The following is a 14627-nucleotide window of genomic DNA, read 5'->3' on the forward strand; positions in this document are numbered from 1 at the left end:
TGATGCGATGTTGCATGCTGGGAACGATGTACTGTTCCAATATGGCTGCGACCACAGCAGGACGTGTTCTGTCACTTTGCAGGCAATTTCAAAAAGGTTTATCGATATCCACAGTTTTACCGTTACAACAAACTAAAGTCTTAACGTCCTGCAAAGCACAGCTGTCTGCATTCAGGTAAGTGTAAGTGTCAGTATCGCAGTACAAACGAATATTGTCAACGATAGATACTGTGATTACTAGTTCACGGACACACAAATGCAAGGACAGATTAGGTAACATCAAAATCGTAAATGCATGTTAGACGTGGATTTCTACCAGAATTGTCATGTTGTTATTACAGATTTCTGACAATGTCTGGTATAAATGAGAAGTAACTTCCAGTGTGTTCAAACGTTTTAGGATATCCTTTTGTGTTACCTGGTTTGTCTATGATTACCTTTTAGTCTTTTACTCATGTTGGCAGTGATCTGGCATGCTCCTTATGCGTTTCAATACCGAAATTGTACAAAGAACACAATGTCAGAACCATACTCTATTTTTAACACATATTCCCATGTGAACTTGCTACTGTTTTTTAAAAAAAAAAAAAAACACTGGGGCGACACACTTCTATACTTTATTCTTTACATTTAGGATTTTTAGGAGTGCCTTAGTATATAAGGATTTTTCTTTTTCAAAGTCCTTTCATAATTGAAGTTTTTTCTTTTTTTATTCTCTTTAGACCGAAGTTCTGCCTGCTGCACATAAACAATATGGGGACCAGCCTTGCCCAACAGTGCAGAGCGTTGCATACTTCTCAATGGCGAAGAGGACTGGAGGCATTTTTTGATGAAACCCCAAACTGGGGGGAACCAACTGTCAAGTCAGGTAAGAAACTATGTATTTTTTACAATATTGTGTACTGCCACTGGTATGGCCCTAGTTATATCGTTTTGAAAAAAGCTACCAGAATGGCTTCAATCATTTCATATACTTCCCCATATAAAATGGTAAGAATTCAGTTTTGAGTTTACAGCAGTGGCGGCAGTGACTGTTACTAACATACATGTTGTTTTTTTTCTAGGTGCTCCGTGGACTGCAAAGCAGCTAAGGACTAAGAGCAGTGAAGATTTACACAAACTGTGGTAAAGCAGCTCTTAAGTAAAATTCAGGTTCATAATTCCGTTATTCACAACATCACAGTATTTTTCATCAAGTGTTTAACATAATTGTGTATCTACCGTAAATACCCAAGCTAATAGCCATCATGTCATATCAGGAGTTCCTCTATTTTGCTGATTGTTGGTAATACTGTTTTGCCAGTCACATTGATCTGAATAACCCTCCAAAGTCATGATGTAAGAGTTGAAATAAGGGTGGATAAACCAAAACCATGTATTTTTTTATTTAAAGTTAAAATAGCTATTTTGTGTGGCTCAAACACTATGCCTTTTGATAGGTATGTCCTCCTGAAAGAGAAGAACATGTTGTTGACTGTCGAGCAGGAGGCGAAGAGACAGAGGGTACAGATGCCAAGCCCAGAGCGTTTAACGAAGGTAAAAGAAACACTCCAGTTATTGTGGCTTTTATAACGGCTGTTGATTATAAAGTTGGCCGTAGCGTGCGACTGTTGTGGAATAACCATTTGGCATAAAGTAATGGAACTAGCTTGCTTGAGGCAACAAACCACGGTGAACATGATACTAGGACTTCCACCATGTTAGAAGAAGCTATGCCAACAAGTGTCTTTTTTCATTAAATGCTAATGTGACAACAATTTGTCTCAAGGAGTTTCCATTAACCTTGGGACAAAATATATCCTTGCTTATCATCAGATGTTTATCCCTTAAGTAATTTGTTGACCAGTGCTCAACTTTTAGTTTCATTTATTATGGATGGTCCTTTGATAGTTTATTATAAAAGGAAGTCTGTTTCAGATTGAAAGGTCCATGAAAAGACTGGATACCATTGTGCAAGAGCGTGAGAATGCACTGAGGTTACTACAGACTGGCCAGGAAAGGGGAAGACCTGGAACCTGGAGAAAGGACTTTTTCGGACGAACGTTCTGGTAAAGTCTTGGAGTTTACAAAGGCAAAAATTAATGCAACAGATAAACTGCAGGATGATGATGGCCGGTGCACTATGTACATTTATTTTTAGTTGTGGTAAATTTCAAGCATGTTAAAAAAAAAAAAAAGTATAATGTATTAGATTGAGCTGATTTTACAGTATGTCGGTTATAAGTCTTGTATTTTCTTTTGTGTTCACCAGGTACAGATTTAAGGAGTACCCTATCCCATGGTACCTGAACAGAAGATACAAGAGGAAACGATTCTTTACACTAAAATATGTCGACAGTTTCATAAGGTAAGGAAATGTCCAGTATATTCTTCTCTAGAATATGAATTGATATTGTTTTAGGTAAACTAAAGTTTGGTCCGTAACAAACTAAATTAAGTTTACAGGATGTAGTTAATGCTTCAGTACTTCAGAGAAAAGTACTTACTGTTTTGCAAATACAGTATTAAGTTTAAAATCACATTTGATCAGGTTTCATATATACATACAGCATTCTTTTGCAGCAACATGACTTAGTGTCTTTACACATGATGCAAGGCTACCTCTTGTTTTAGTGCTGTCTTTGTGTCACAGTCCTTGCATACAAAGAGTACTTGACATGACCCTGCAACATGTATGAAAATACTGTATATTATGGGACACAATTTATGGCAGTAGTAAGCAGATATTAAAGATTTTATGTGAAGTTTCAAATGAATGTGAAAATATAACAAATTATTTTAAATTAAATAATTTCCTGAAATTAAGATTATACCTCATACTTGTTTCAGAACCTAAAACTTTTTTTTTTCTTTAGGCGCCGTATTGAAAGCCACCTGCACAACACAATCTTGAAGAAAAAGGCAGATTTGGAAAATAAGAGGAAATTGCAGGAGAAGTTTTCCAAACTCTCTGCCACAACATAAGACGTGTAAGAGGAATTAACAGCACTGAACCTAGTTTTCATTTTGTGAATGGAAAGTAATAGTTATATTGCTCTGGTCTGTATCGGCATTCTCTCCTGCTTTTTGTACTCGACAAAGATTACAATGCCCTTTCACTAGATGTTTAGACATATGTTGATGGGATTTGACGTAACATACCTTTGTGTTGGCCATAAATAAAACCACTATTGTATTTCTTTTCATTTTCCTTTTTTGTGGGTATGAAATATATACAGAAAATAAGCAACAGTATTTTCGAATGCCTAATTGAGAACCAAAGTTTTTATAATTGAATTCTTAACTGTTCCAGTTTTTAACACAGGTGCTTTTTAATTTTTTGACCTTCATTTCTGTTTCCCTTCATGTGTTTATTTTGTTAGACATTGCTACTGTATTTCATTACCAGTTTGGTTATTTACATTAAACAGTAATGTGCAAAATGTATGTAATTTCCATTACATTGAAATTCTGTAGATTATATATATAAAAAAAATCCACATTAATAAATCATGCATTCCCTATTCCATACACTTGCTTTGACAAATCTTCATACAGCAGCTTACCAGCATCTAGTCAAATAAACACACAGTTGTTCAAATGATTTTGAAAAAACAACACTCGCATGGGTAAAAAAAAAAAAAAAAAAAGGCATCACTTTATTTCCAATAGGCAGCAAACTGGCTGTGCAACCTCAACGTTATTAAAACTAAGGATAATATTGCAGACAGGAGTCAAATATTTGTGGTGGCCAATTTTGCTTTGTACTCACACTATCCAAATGCAAAGAAAATGTAATCTAACCACTAACCAGCCACTTAAAGGAATATTGCTTTCCACTCTAATGCCAGTAAATGCAGATTGTGGAAATGCTTAACAAAAAAAGAAACCAGATGTTTGGAACAATGCTGTTATCAGGGAAGAATTTTAACTCAAGTGCCCGGAGAAGAGACAGCATTCTTACCGAAGGATAACCCCAAATATGCCATCTAGTTAATATTTTTTACCACCAAACTAGTTGTAAATATTTGAGTTCTGTCAATGCATTACTGTTTGATATCAAAATAGAGGTTTTAAAAAAGGTTCTATTTAAAAATAAAAAGGTAAAAGTGGAAGATTCAATAGAAAGTTTGGCTTTGAAGTAAGAAAACTGCAAAGAATCATCAAATCGCTTATTTAACCACAAAACATTTTCTACATAAAAGTACAAAGGAAGCTGTTGTGATAATAATAATAAAAAAAAATTCTACAAAAAGGTGGAAAAATGTCCTTGGTGTTCCTGAGTACACTGTAGAAGGCTATAGACTAAATCCGTGTTGCTTTGACTGCTAAAGGCAATAGTGTGGTAGGTCTGTGTTTATGGGCATTTTCTGTCAACACACTGCTTTCCTCCTTCTTCATATTCCTGCTTGGAGATCCACATCTGTTGAAAAGTACCCTAAAAAAAAAAGTCAGTTAGTAAGCAAAACGTTGCTAATGTGTTTTTTATGAGGGGTTTTAAATCGATTTAAGATTAATCGATTAATTACGCCTGTGGGTGTTAATTTTAAAAAATCATTGATCGATTAATCTAGTCTACCCACGTGCTGTAGCAAAAACGTGCGTGAGAAAGAAATCTAGAAAGATGGCGGAGAGTACTTCAAAACGGGTTACAGGGATTTATACCCAACATTTTGACATGGCTCAGAACAGTGTTTTTCCAGAGGTTTTTAGGGGGCGCCAAGACCTGACAAATACATTTTTCTGACTTCCTGGTGATTGTAAAAGCTCCATGGTAAATGGCAGGCTCAGTGGGTTTCCAGGATGACTGACTCGATCAACTATCCAGGCAGGGATCATGTTTAATCTGACCAAACCCCGTCCACAGAACTTGTGTTGTTTCAGACCTCTAAATCACCCAGCCCTCCATCTGAAAGTGTAGCAGCGGTGGGTTTTAATATCAAATACATTTTGTTCACAAATAAAATAAAACAAAAATCTAGATTCAGATACAGCTTCAGTTTATAAATGGGGGGGGGGGTTAGCTTTTAGTTTAAATTACCGGGATTTGCTGCATGCAGAATGTAGAAAACATCCAGATGGGGCGATTAATCGATTAAAAGAAAATGCCAAGATTAAAACCCCTACTTTTTATGTTTTGTTTTATGATAAATATGATGTTTACCTATAATAAAAAAATGTACAGAAATAATCCCTAAATTTATTAAAAAAAAACCTGACCACAATTTGCATTTGAGTTCTCTTGGTTTTACATCAGCATACGTGTCTGAGCTTATTTTGATCAGATCTGCACAGAACACAGCCTCAGTGTTGACCTTTTATCATGAAACTTACCAGGGAAGCTAGTATGGAGCCTCCAATCCATGAACTGAACCTGCGTTCCACTGTGGTGTTGTTCGCTATTAGTTTCAGACGCATGCTCTGCATTTAAAAAACAAAATGTTAAAATGCCTTCAATCTTAGTTAACTCTCTTGAAAAGCAGTTAATTAAAAATACCAGCTTTTTAAAAAACACAATTCTATATTTTCTATGATGTCTGTCTGACAAGTTTCAGCTTGGAGAACAGGTGTCTGGTCCTTCCTTTCTGTTAATGTTGCAAGTGTCTGTACTTACAGGAGGAGTTTTCTGGGATAGCTCTCTGTTTAGCCGATCTGTGAAGCCCTGTATGAGTGTGTTTCCACCAGCTACTGTCACACTGCCATACAGACCCTTGAGCAAACAAACAACAATTTATAAAACCAAAAACAAACATTACTTGTACAGTAGTTCGCTATCTTACAGATAACATAATTTATCAATCCAAACACTACTAAACTTCTTGGAGCACTGCTTTTGTTTATGCTTAACTACTGCTCCAGGTCCTAAAAACACAAATAAAATACATCTTATTGGTTGACATAGTTTTACACACACACATGGAAATTTTGCAAGCTGTTTTTAATTAAGGATTTGTCTTTAGTAACGAATGTCATCTATCTTGGGAAACCATCACCAAAATGCAGCGCTGCCTTAGTTTTGTACTTACAGGTCTGATATCGATATCACACATTCCAACGCTGGTGGTGACCACATGCCCGACACCCAGCATGGTGTTTCCAGACAGACCCTAAAATATAAAGATAAGGAATTGAAGAACTGCTGCTAGCATTAAAAATGTAAAGAACTCAGCGTGGCAATCATGGGTTAAGCAGGATTTACCTTCACATTTGAGGGATCGAACAAGCCTTCTGGAATTTTCAATCGCTCTGCTCCAAAGTCGCAGTTATAGCCATTGGGCAATTCATAATGAACTGTAGGCATCTGTGCAGCCACTCTAGGGAGAAAACAAGGCATTCAGGATGTAAACATTAAAAAAAAATGTTTTTTTTTAAATATCAAAAACAACAAGCAATTAAAGATTATTTTCAATAAAGTTCTGGGATAAAAAGATATAAATAATAAAACATTAAAAAAGATACTTATGTTGACAGTGAACTGAACGTGTATACATTCTTGAAAAATAAGTTAACGTGTAGTGTTAAAGATGGACGGTCCCCTTACAGGTCAGCAACGTGGAGAATAAATGCAACATGACATGTTGTATTGCTACATAGACAGTACTTGTCTATAGCTCTCAAAATAACAAGAATAAACTTGCTTACTGCTCATCATACGGAGAATCCGAGACTTGTAGGGCTGAGGCTTGGAAATCCTGGATCACAGTCTAAAGAGGAAAGCAATCATGATTAGAAAAACGTAACAGTTTACTCTGTGTATAATTATGCAAGCCGACTAGATGCACCTACCAGGGTCCTTGGGCTGTAATTGACTTTTGGTATATGCTGTACGAAAGTGTGTTCACAAACCCAGTTTTTTTTAATCCTAAACTAACAGCATTCTAATGGATTTGTACTTACATTACACATGTAGTTATGCCAAGACCTTGTCACTTGAGGTAGTTTTTCTTTCTTCTTCCAGTTAGCAGTGGCTCCTTCTCGTACAGGTTCCTAAAAAGAGAAAACGCTGCAGTTGGCAGTTTGTTGTCCACTCATGCAAGTCTTTTTAAACAAGTCATGCAGCATCATAAGTAGTTAGATATGATTGATGCACTGTGAATTACATTTCACATAAACATTAATGTGAAGGAAAAAAGAACATCCTATTGAAGTGCCATCAAGTACAGCACTAAATCTAAAAAAATCTGAAACAAACAAAAAACACAAAACTGTTGTTTTATTGAACACACAATGTATGAGATAGCCTAAATAGTAAATGTTCAGTAACATTTACTTTATAGATTACAGTAGCCTTATTTAAAGGTGGAATTGCCCCTGTAAATTGGGATAATTAATTTAAGGCATCCAACCAAATCTAAGCACTATGTCATTTTTGTATGTATTGCTGGAAGCTGCTTCCATAAGACTATGTGATGCCTTTGGAAGATTTTATAAATTAATGATACACTGGCAACTCATTCTCAGATTTGATTCAGCTCATTATAGTCAACCATCCTTTATAGGGCTGTCCCTGTAATATTACTTTTCCTGCTATAGGTGGCACTGCTCAGTGCAGTATTTATCTGTAGAAGCACATCATACAAAAACAGCTATATATTGTATTATATTATTATTCAATTATTATATATAAATATGTTTCAATTAATATTTAGTTTTTATCAACTTAAGACTTTTTTTTCCATTTTATTTAAAAATAGGCCATTTGTAAATGAATTGGACAGACAGTGTGTTTAAATGGTAAATGCCTGTTTATTACACTTCATCTGCAGAGCTTTACTCTAAAGCATATGCGCATGAACAATGAATACATACCCACCACCGTTATCACATATAAAAAAATACACCCAAAAGTGAAATGAGATGAACCATCTCTGTAGTAATGGACTGAACTTACTTTAGCAGGTCTCACCTTTGATGCAATCATGTAAGGAGGTACTATTTCAACACCTAATTCTTGAAATAGCTCTCTACATTGCATGCTGATGAAATCTCCAGCTAGAGGCGACTTTACAATACCTGAAAGAACAGCATAGTTCAGTCTTGAGAGCTTACACATATCCAACACAGATCTGCTATTTTTGACTGTGGTTTATTTTTCATCATGAATAAATAAGGCAATAATAAGTTTTCAGTTAAAAGTTCATATTTAACCTAAAACTTTTAAGACAAACGTTTTCAGCATGTGCCTTCCTACCTGAATGTTATTTTAAGAAAAAAAAATTAGTTATACAGTATTTACGCATCAATAATTAGTAGAACTCAGGGGCTCAATACATAAAAATGTGTCAAAAATTAGTATATGAAGTTTAAATCAGCATGTACAAATTATAATCCCCCACTTCCTTGCTGCAACTCATGTTTTATGTATGCATTTGCGCTAAATATACCACTGCATCTCAGCACTTCTGAGAACATTACTGAAGGTACGAATCAGGTAGATCTTTTAAAGCAAAACCAGGTTAATCAAAAACAATCTTCAGATGGAAAACTACAAAACAAAAATACTGAAAATCTAAATGCATTTATCTTTTTGCATAAAAGGAAACAGAAAAAATGCTCCAGTTAAACATGTTTCTTTAAAATAACCATTAACAATTGAGACAGTCAGTATTTAAATAAGAATCACAATTTGACAGACTGTGACTGATAGGGTAACTTTAGTTCTCCCCCCAATGTTTAAGCCACTTACATGACTTTGGTAACTTGAGATGATGGCGTGAACTGTATCAGCAAGAAGCAGATGGTTTTAGGTAAACAGCTTACCTTGTTGGAGCACATATCCATCGTGAACAGGAATGGCTGTGGTGTGTGTGGCTCCACTATCCAACACTAACCCTGTTGATCGCCCATTGGCAAATCTGATTAAGATATAGTTAAGGCAAAAAACAAAACCAAAAACAACATTTTGGTGAGGTCTCATAGCATCCAGATATGATCCAAATGTGATAATGGTTACCAGTTTATACGTAACTAAAATTATTGTAGCAGGGCTGGGGCCATGCACATAAGGAGGGGGCTTCCACGATTGTTTATTGTAAATATGGGCGTTGTGATTGTAGAAAAAAATAACAGTGGGATTGGGGACACTCTGTGTGTAGCAGCCTGCCTGCTGTGTTTAGTTGCAGGAACAAAACAGCGTGTGTAATTACCAGCTGCAAGCTCCTAATCAACAGGTGGGCGTGGTGCAGCAGAACGCCAGGAATAAAAGGGTCCAGATTATACAGATCGGGTCTGCTGTAAGCCATAGGGGTCAGAGCGCTGCTCCTGCCAGAACATCGGTCCATCTGTGCTGCTGAAACGACTGGGTTCAGGAATGAAGCGACCCTCTCCAACGGAGACCGAGCACATATCCAAGGTTGGAGTTGGGTAAACTGCCTGAGCAACAGGGAGTTAGTTTCAGGATAGTAGATTCCATGCAGTATAGCACACAGGTGTGGAAGCAGGACCTCCATTTTTGTAAGCGGAGTAGCGCACACCATTTCATGGCAACTTTATTTTGACAGTTTTTTGTACAGTGTTTGTTTTTGCTTTTTGTACGCTGGTCTCCCGTGAGCTACGACTGCTGGTAGCGTCATGTGGGGGGAATCTGTGTGTGTGTAAATAAACCTGCGCGAGTGTCAATCCCAACCTTCTGTCTCCATCTCCTGTCAATCTAGCAGCGAACACGCATGCATGTCATCCAGAGAATTCACCCAGTCATTCACTGCAAGTACTCCTTACATCCCTGTTACAATGATACAAAACGTTTTAACACTCATTACATTCCCTTCAATGTCACAAAAAAAGCCAGTAAGTATCAATGTCTGTGCTAATACGGAAATGAAACGTTGCTTTTGCTTGAAGGGTCATTATCAATGACGACAGCGCAGTACACCGGTCTTCCAATAATAGGACCGTACAGCATCTGCTTTTAGAAGCATATCATATCGCAGTCTTCAGTAACTCCCAGACAGGGACTTTCGAATTGAACTACCATTCTTTTAAAACAAGACGGTATTTCTAATCATTCTACCTTTATTGCTGTGGCTTCACACTGTTGACAACATAACTGCTGATGATGTGAATACCAAGTGCTTAAAACAGCAGTGTCCCATAATCATGTTAAATTTTAAACCAAATACATAAATTTATGTGGTAACTGTTTAGTGCATTCTGTGCAGAGTACATGCAGCTATGACATTAGAAATGACTCCTTCAAGCTCTATTATAGCCCAAGAAGCAAAACAGAAATTGAGAGAGGGAAATCATCTCCTTTTCCCAAATGGTGTGTTACTGTATACCGACACGCCACAATGGATAAAAAGTCTTCTGTGCAACAGTAAAAATGTCCTTTTTTGAGATACAATGTGCCATTTCATAACCTTTGTAAACAATAAGGCACACACAATTGTTCCTTGATTGCGAACTTTCATGACATCACACAAAGGATACGATGAGAGGACTGCTGTTTTACACAAGAAGAACGCAGGGATGTTGTAATGTTCAAACATCAGCTCGGTCAGCTTCTCCCTCTTAGCGCGTGTATTCCACTGTGTCAAAACAAGCAAGCGCATGACTAAATAAAAGCACTCTGCACAACATTTAAAATGGAAAATACAATCCACAATCTGAGGTATATCTTTTCATGCTAAATCACAAATTTAATTCAGTCTTTTGTTGTTAATGGAAAATGGAAAGTCCTACAATGATCTAAGTAGTAAGTGTCATAGTACTGCAGCAATGCAGTGTTCTTTGTACACACTTTGGAGTTGCCTAACTTAGACAGGACACCAGCAATATGACACACCATCCCAACCTTTTCAAATAATTATTTGTAAAATATATATATATCACAAGTATAACAGATGTATTTTGATGCAACAGGTGTAAGCTGAACTAGCATGTTTTGTAAAATCAAAAGATGAATTGCATAAAAACTTACCGGGGCTTCTGACATTAGTACTGGGTGCATACTTGCTTCTGATTTAATATGCATCTTGTATGTGTGATCTAAAATGGCTTGGAAACTGTCCCAGTCTTCAACTAGAAGGACAAGAGGGGTTAAAATACAATTATGATCATTTTAATGTTGCTGCCTCTGGACCAGGAACTCACTCGTGAGTAATTATTCCCAGTTCAAATAAAAATAGTGTTATTTATTTGGGCTTCGATCCATTTAGCACCTGTGCTATCTAAAAAAAATATATACATTTAAAAAATGTTAATTCCTGGATACACAGATAAATATTATTCAGAATGTCATTATAGAATACAACTTCATAAGTATAAAAGGTATTTTATAATGCACTGCACTAAACACCAGAATATAAATAGATAAAACATAATACCAAACAGAAATCCAAACTACACAACTTAAAAATGACTGCTTAAATTGTAATGCGTGCATGTGTAGTTCTGTTGAAGGTTAAACAACAAAAAAATCACTAAAAATATAAGTCTTAAAATATCGGCAATTGATGTCAAAATTACATTTTACCCATGGATAAATTTAGCACACATTGATAATGACACTGTGTATGGCTGATGTCATCATCAGCCCCCAAATACTTGAAACCACTGTCCTTATGAATTCTATACTTGCAATTCTGTTTAATAATTGATAGACATATTATTAGCAAAGATAAAGTCATTCAGTGATTACGTCAAAAATACCCTTCAAACAGTTGCAACCTTCCTTGAATGCTATTCACAGCTGTAGTAGAATACATTTTAGTTCATATTTATCCATTATACAAAAATTGGATACCCATAAACATTTGTGTCAGCAAACAAAGCATGCCATGTTTCATCTGTCTGATAGCTATATCCAATTGCAACAGCAGACAAAGACGGAAACCACTGCAACAGCTTCAGATGCAAAGGTAAATGCAACCTTGACCTGGCACATGTGCATGCTACTGTTAACAGAACTTGGACCAATTTTCATTTTACAGCAAAAAAAGTATCACTAGTGCACCAGATCACACAGTTAACAACTGTATATTGCCCACTGGGCAATTAAAAAAAAAAAAAAAGTATTTCATACATGTCTGCCTGTAGCTAAAACAGCTGTGCATCATTATGTACTCTGTAGTGCACTTGCTTTGGCCTGGCTAACAAGAAATATTCTAGTTTTGAGATTAGCTAAAATGTGAACTTACTCATGCCATTTTTCAAGGGCGACATGACCTCCATGTTCTCTCTTGCTACCCTCAATGCATTGGTATCAATGTAGTAGGAGGTGCCTCCTTGTTTGCTTTTGTCTCCGTCTGTCTCCATTGGCGTGCTCCCATCTTCCCTGTCCAGCACCATCCCAATGTGTGTTGGGAAATCTGCCTGGAAACAAGACGGGTTGCAAAATAGGGGGTTCATGAGACAATACTGTATTCAAATCAAAATCCTCATTAACAGACAGATCGTTTAAATACCCATCAACCAAGCAAACACCTTGCTTGGTTGCAGGCCAAGTTTTAATGAATGCATGAGAACTCATCGTGGAAAGTTGGTTGCAGTAGAACAGCGTCAGTAACTTCCTTACCTTTGGGCAGTCCTCGCCTGCATATCCAGCTCTCACTGTGTAAGACCCAATATCAAAGACAAGAGCACCAACCTCATCTGAAAAGGAATAATCTGGTTTACTTCTGGAATCAAGACATGACTCAGTATTGATGGTTACGTGTTAATTCAGCACCAGAAGAGGGATGGAAGCCAGACCCCCACCCCCCGATTGCTAGAGATTGCAGATTTTACTTGAACTTGAATAAACATAGCTCAGGTGTGTCCATGACAACATTACATCCACTTTACAGTTTGTGCATGTAAAAATGCAAGCATGATTTAGGCTATGTCAAAACCAAATGTGATCAAAATTGGATAAGCAGTCCTCCTGTTGAAAGTAGAAATGTAAGCATGACATACCTAAAGGCAGACCCTGGGTACTAATCCCCAGAGGCTGTTATTTAAGCTTGTGTATTAAACTGTCTTCTTGATGTACATTATTGCATTATGGGGCGCTGCCTCCATTATATCCGCTTTGCCAGTCTGGTACATGCATTCCCAGCAGGGGATAATGAATGACAACAGCTCAGAACCAAAAGCATTTTGAGAAGGGGTCTGCAAAAATGTCCTTATTTTATTTTATTTTATCAGTTAATTATAACGATTATTGGCCCTTAACTGAAGCTTTCACACTATTTTACAGGTATTTTCACTGCTGGTCATCAAACCTCTACTCTCTACACAGTACACACACACCCACCACAATAACAAACTAGTACAGTGGGCATGATTTCAGCTTTGTACAGGAGAGCAGATACACTAAGGAGCAACTAACTATGACTAATATACCTGCTAAGTAAAAAAAAAAAAAAAAAAAAAAAGTTTATAGATCATATATCGTGGACATTTAAACTTCCATTAAATGTTTTATCGTACACAGTACGGTAAAACACCATACCCGTGTATTTCTGGTTGGATTACAACTAAAATACAGTACAACTAAAGACAAAACACAGCGTGTCCGAATTCTAATAGCGGGACATCAAGTTTAGAGGTCACAACAGCCAGGTGTGTAGAAAAATTGAATCTATTAGTGCAGTTTGAAAAAAGACTCACTTGGTTTACAAAGCTGCACCTTGTCATACGAGAAAGGCGCATCTCGATATGCCAAGAAGATTTTTTTATATATTAAGTTAAATTACTACAGTTAAAGTTTATAAAAGATAAAACGTATGAACCGATCCGTAAAACGTATATCATATTGTTTGGATTTTATTTATTGTCGCGCAACCAGGCCCGTTCTGCGGTGCGACAGTTTATCACGGACAACAATGTGGCGCTTTTCATTCGTTTGTTTCTGAATATACTCACCTCCCCCATATACCCCTCCGCTCATCTTTTCCGATAGTTGTCGGCAGCAAACTAGTATATGTTATACATAAATTTGACAATAAAACAACACAAACCCTCCAGTTTTCTTTTTTTTACAACAATAGAAATTAAACCCTCTTCACTAAATTCAATGGATGCAACCTAACAACGAACCACCATGACCAATCGCAGCTAATCAGAAGCCAGGAATATCACTCTACCCGCCCCCACGCCGTCTCTTAAGACCTGTAGCCAATCCTACCTCTATGGATGTGGGTTTTGTGTACGTCACGACCAGAGTAGGTTGAGGGAAAGCGAGAGTAAACTACTTGATAAATAATTGCAATGATGCACTTACTTTTTTTTTCTTTCAATTTAACAAACCACGATGTTTAGATTTTTTGTTTTCAAATACCAGTACAATTGATTTATAAAGAAGTCACCATTAGTCTGTAATAATAATAAAACAAAAATAATCAAATATAAAATTTCTGCTGTCAGAATTGTCTACATTCATATTTTATTCACTTGTGGTGCATGCATCACAATTCTGACAGTGGAGTTTGTAATGACAGAATATACTGCAGTACCGTCTGTCAAGTTAATGTTCTACAGTACTGAGTTCCAATGGACATTTCTGAACAACATGGTACAGGAAAATGATAAAAAGCAATGCTACACACCACGTAATTTACTAATTTTACAGATTGGTTTTGTTTTAAATGTCAGCAGTTCATAATCTCTGCTACTTCACATTTTGGAGGGTGCTGTTGCTATTATATGTCAATTGAAATATGTAATAT

General features: G+C 36.6%; 2 protein-coding genes across 4 annotated transcripts; one reads left to right on the forward strand and one right to left on the reverse strand.

Annotated features, from left to right (window-relative positions):
- The first annotated feature begins 27 nt into the window (after nt 1-27).
- On the forward strand, nt 28-3175 carry LOC117423711 (large ribosomal subunit protein uL29m-like). Of its 2 annotated transcripts, none has more exons than XM_034039808.3 (7): nt 28-175; nt 723-868; nt 1065-1125; nt 1440-1536; nt 1918-2048; nt 2252-2347; nt 2856-3175. In XM_034039808.3, the coding sequence occupies exons 1-7, from the start codon at nt 42-44 to the stop codon at nt 2962-2964; spliced, it is 774 nt and encodes a 257-aa protein (XP_033895699.2). In that variant the 5' UTR covers nt 28-41; the 3' UTR covers nt 2965-3175. The 2 variants fall into 2 exon arrangements, with proteins under 2 accessions (XP_033895699.2, XP_033895700.2); XM_034039809.3 differs by having other exon boundaries at nt 53-181.
- A 437-nt stretch (nt 3176-3612) lies between these two features.
- On the reverse strand, nt 3613-14061 carry LOC117423710 (actin-like protein 6A). 2 transcript variants are annotated; one of them, XM_034039807.3, is made up of 14 exons: nt 13825-14061; nt 12494-12570; nt 12117-12291; nt 10898-10998; nt 10408-10505; nt 8740-8834; nt 7886-7992; nt 6877-6966; nt 6622-6683; nt 6179-6293; nt 6006-6086; nt 5594-5689; nt 5314-5400; nt 3613-4417 (listed from the first exon to the last, which is right to left on the reverse strand). In XM_034039807.3, exons 1-14 carry the CDS (start codon nt 13847-13849, stop codon nt 4337-4339), a joined length of 1290 nt encoding a protein of 429 aa, XP_033895698.2. In that variant the 5' UTR covers nt 13850-14061; the 3' UTR covers nt 3613-4336. The 2 variants fall into 2 exon arrangements, with proteins under 2 accessions (XP_033895698.2, XP_033895697.2); XM_034039806.3 differs by having other exon boundaries at nt 7871-7992; nt 13825-14060.
- Between the last annotated feature and the right edge of the window lie 566 nt (nt 14062-14627).

The sequence above is a fragment of the Acipenser ruthenus genome, chromosome 17 (genome assembly GCF_902713425.1).
Source record: "Acipenser ruthenus chromosome 17, fAciRut3.2 maternal haplotype, whole genome shotgun sequence".
Classification (NCBI taxonomy): Eukaryota; Metazoa; Chordata; class Actinopteri; order Acipenseriformes; family Acipenseridae; genus Acipenser; species Acipenser ruthenus.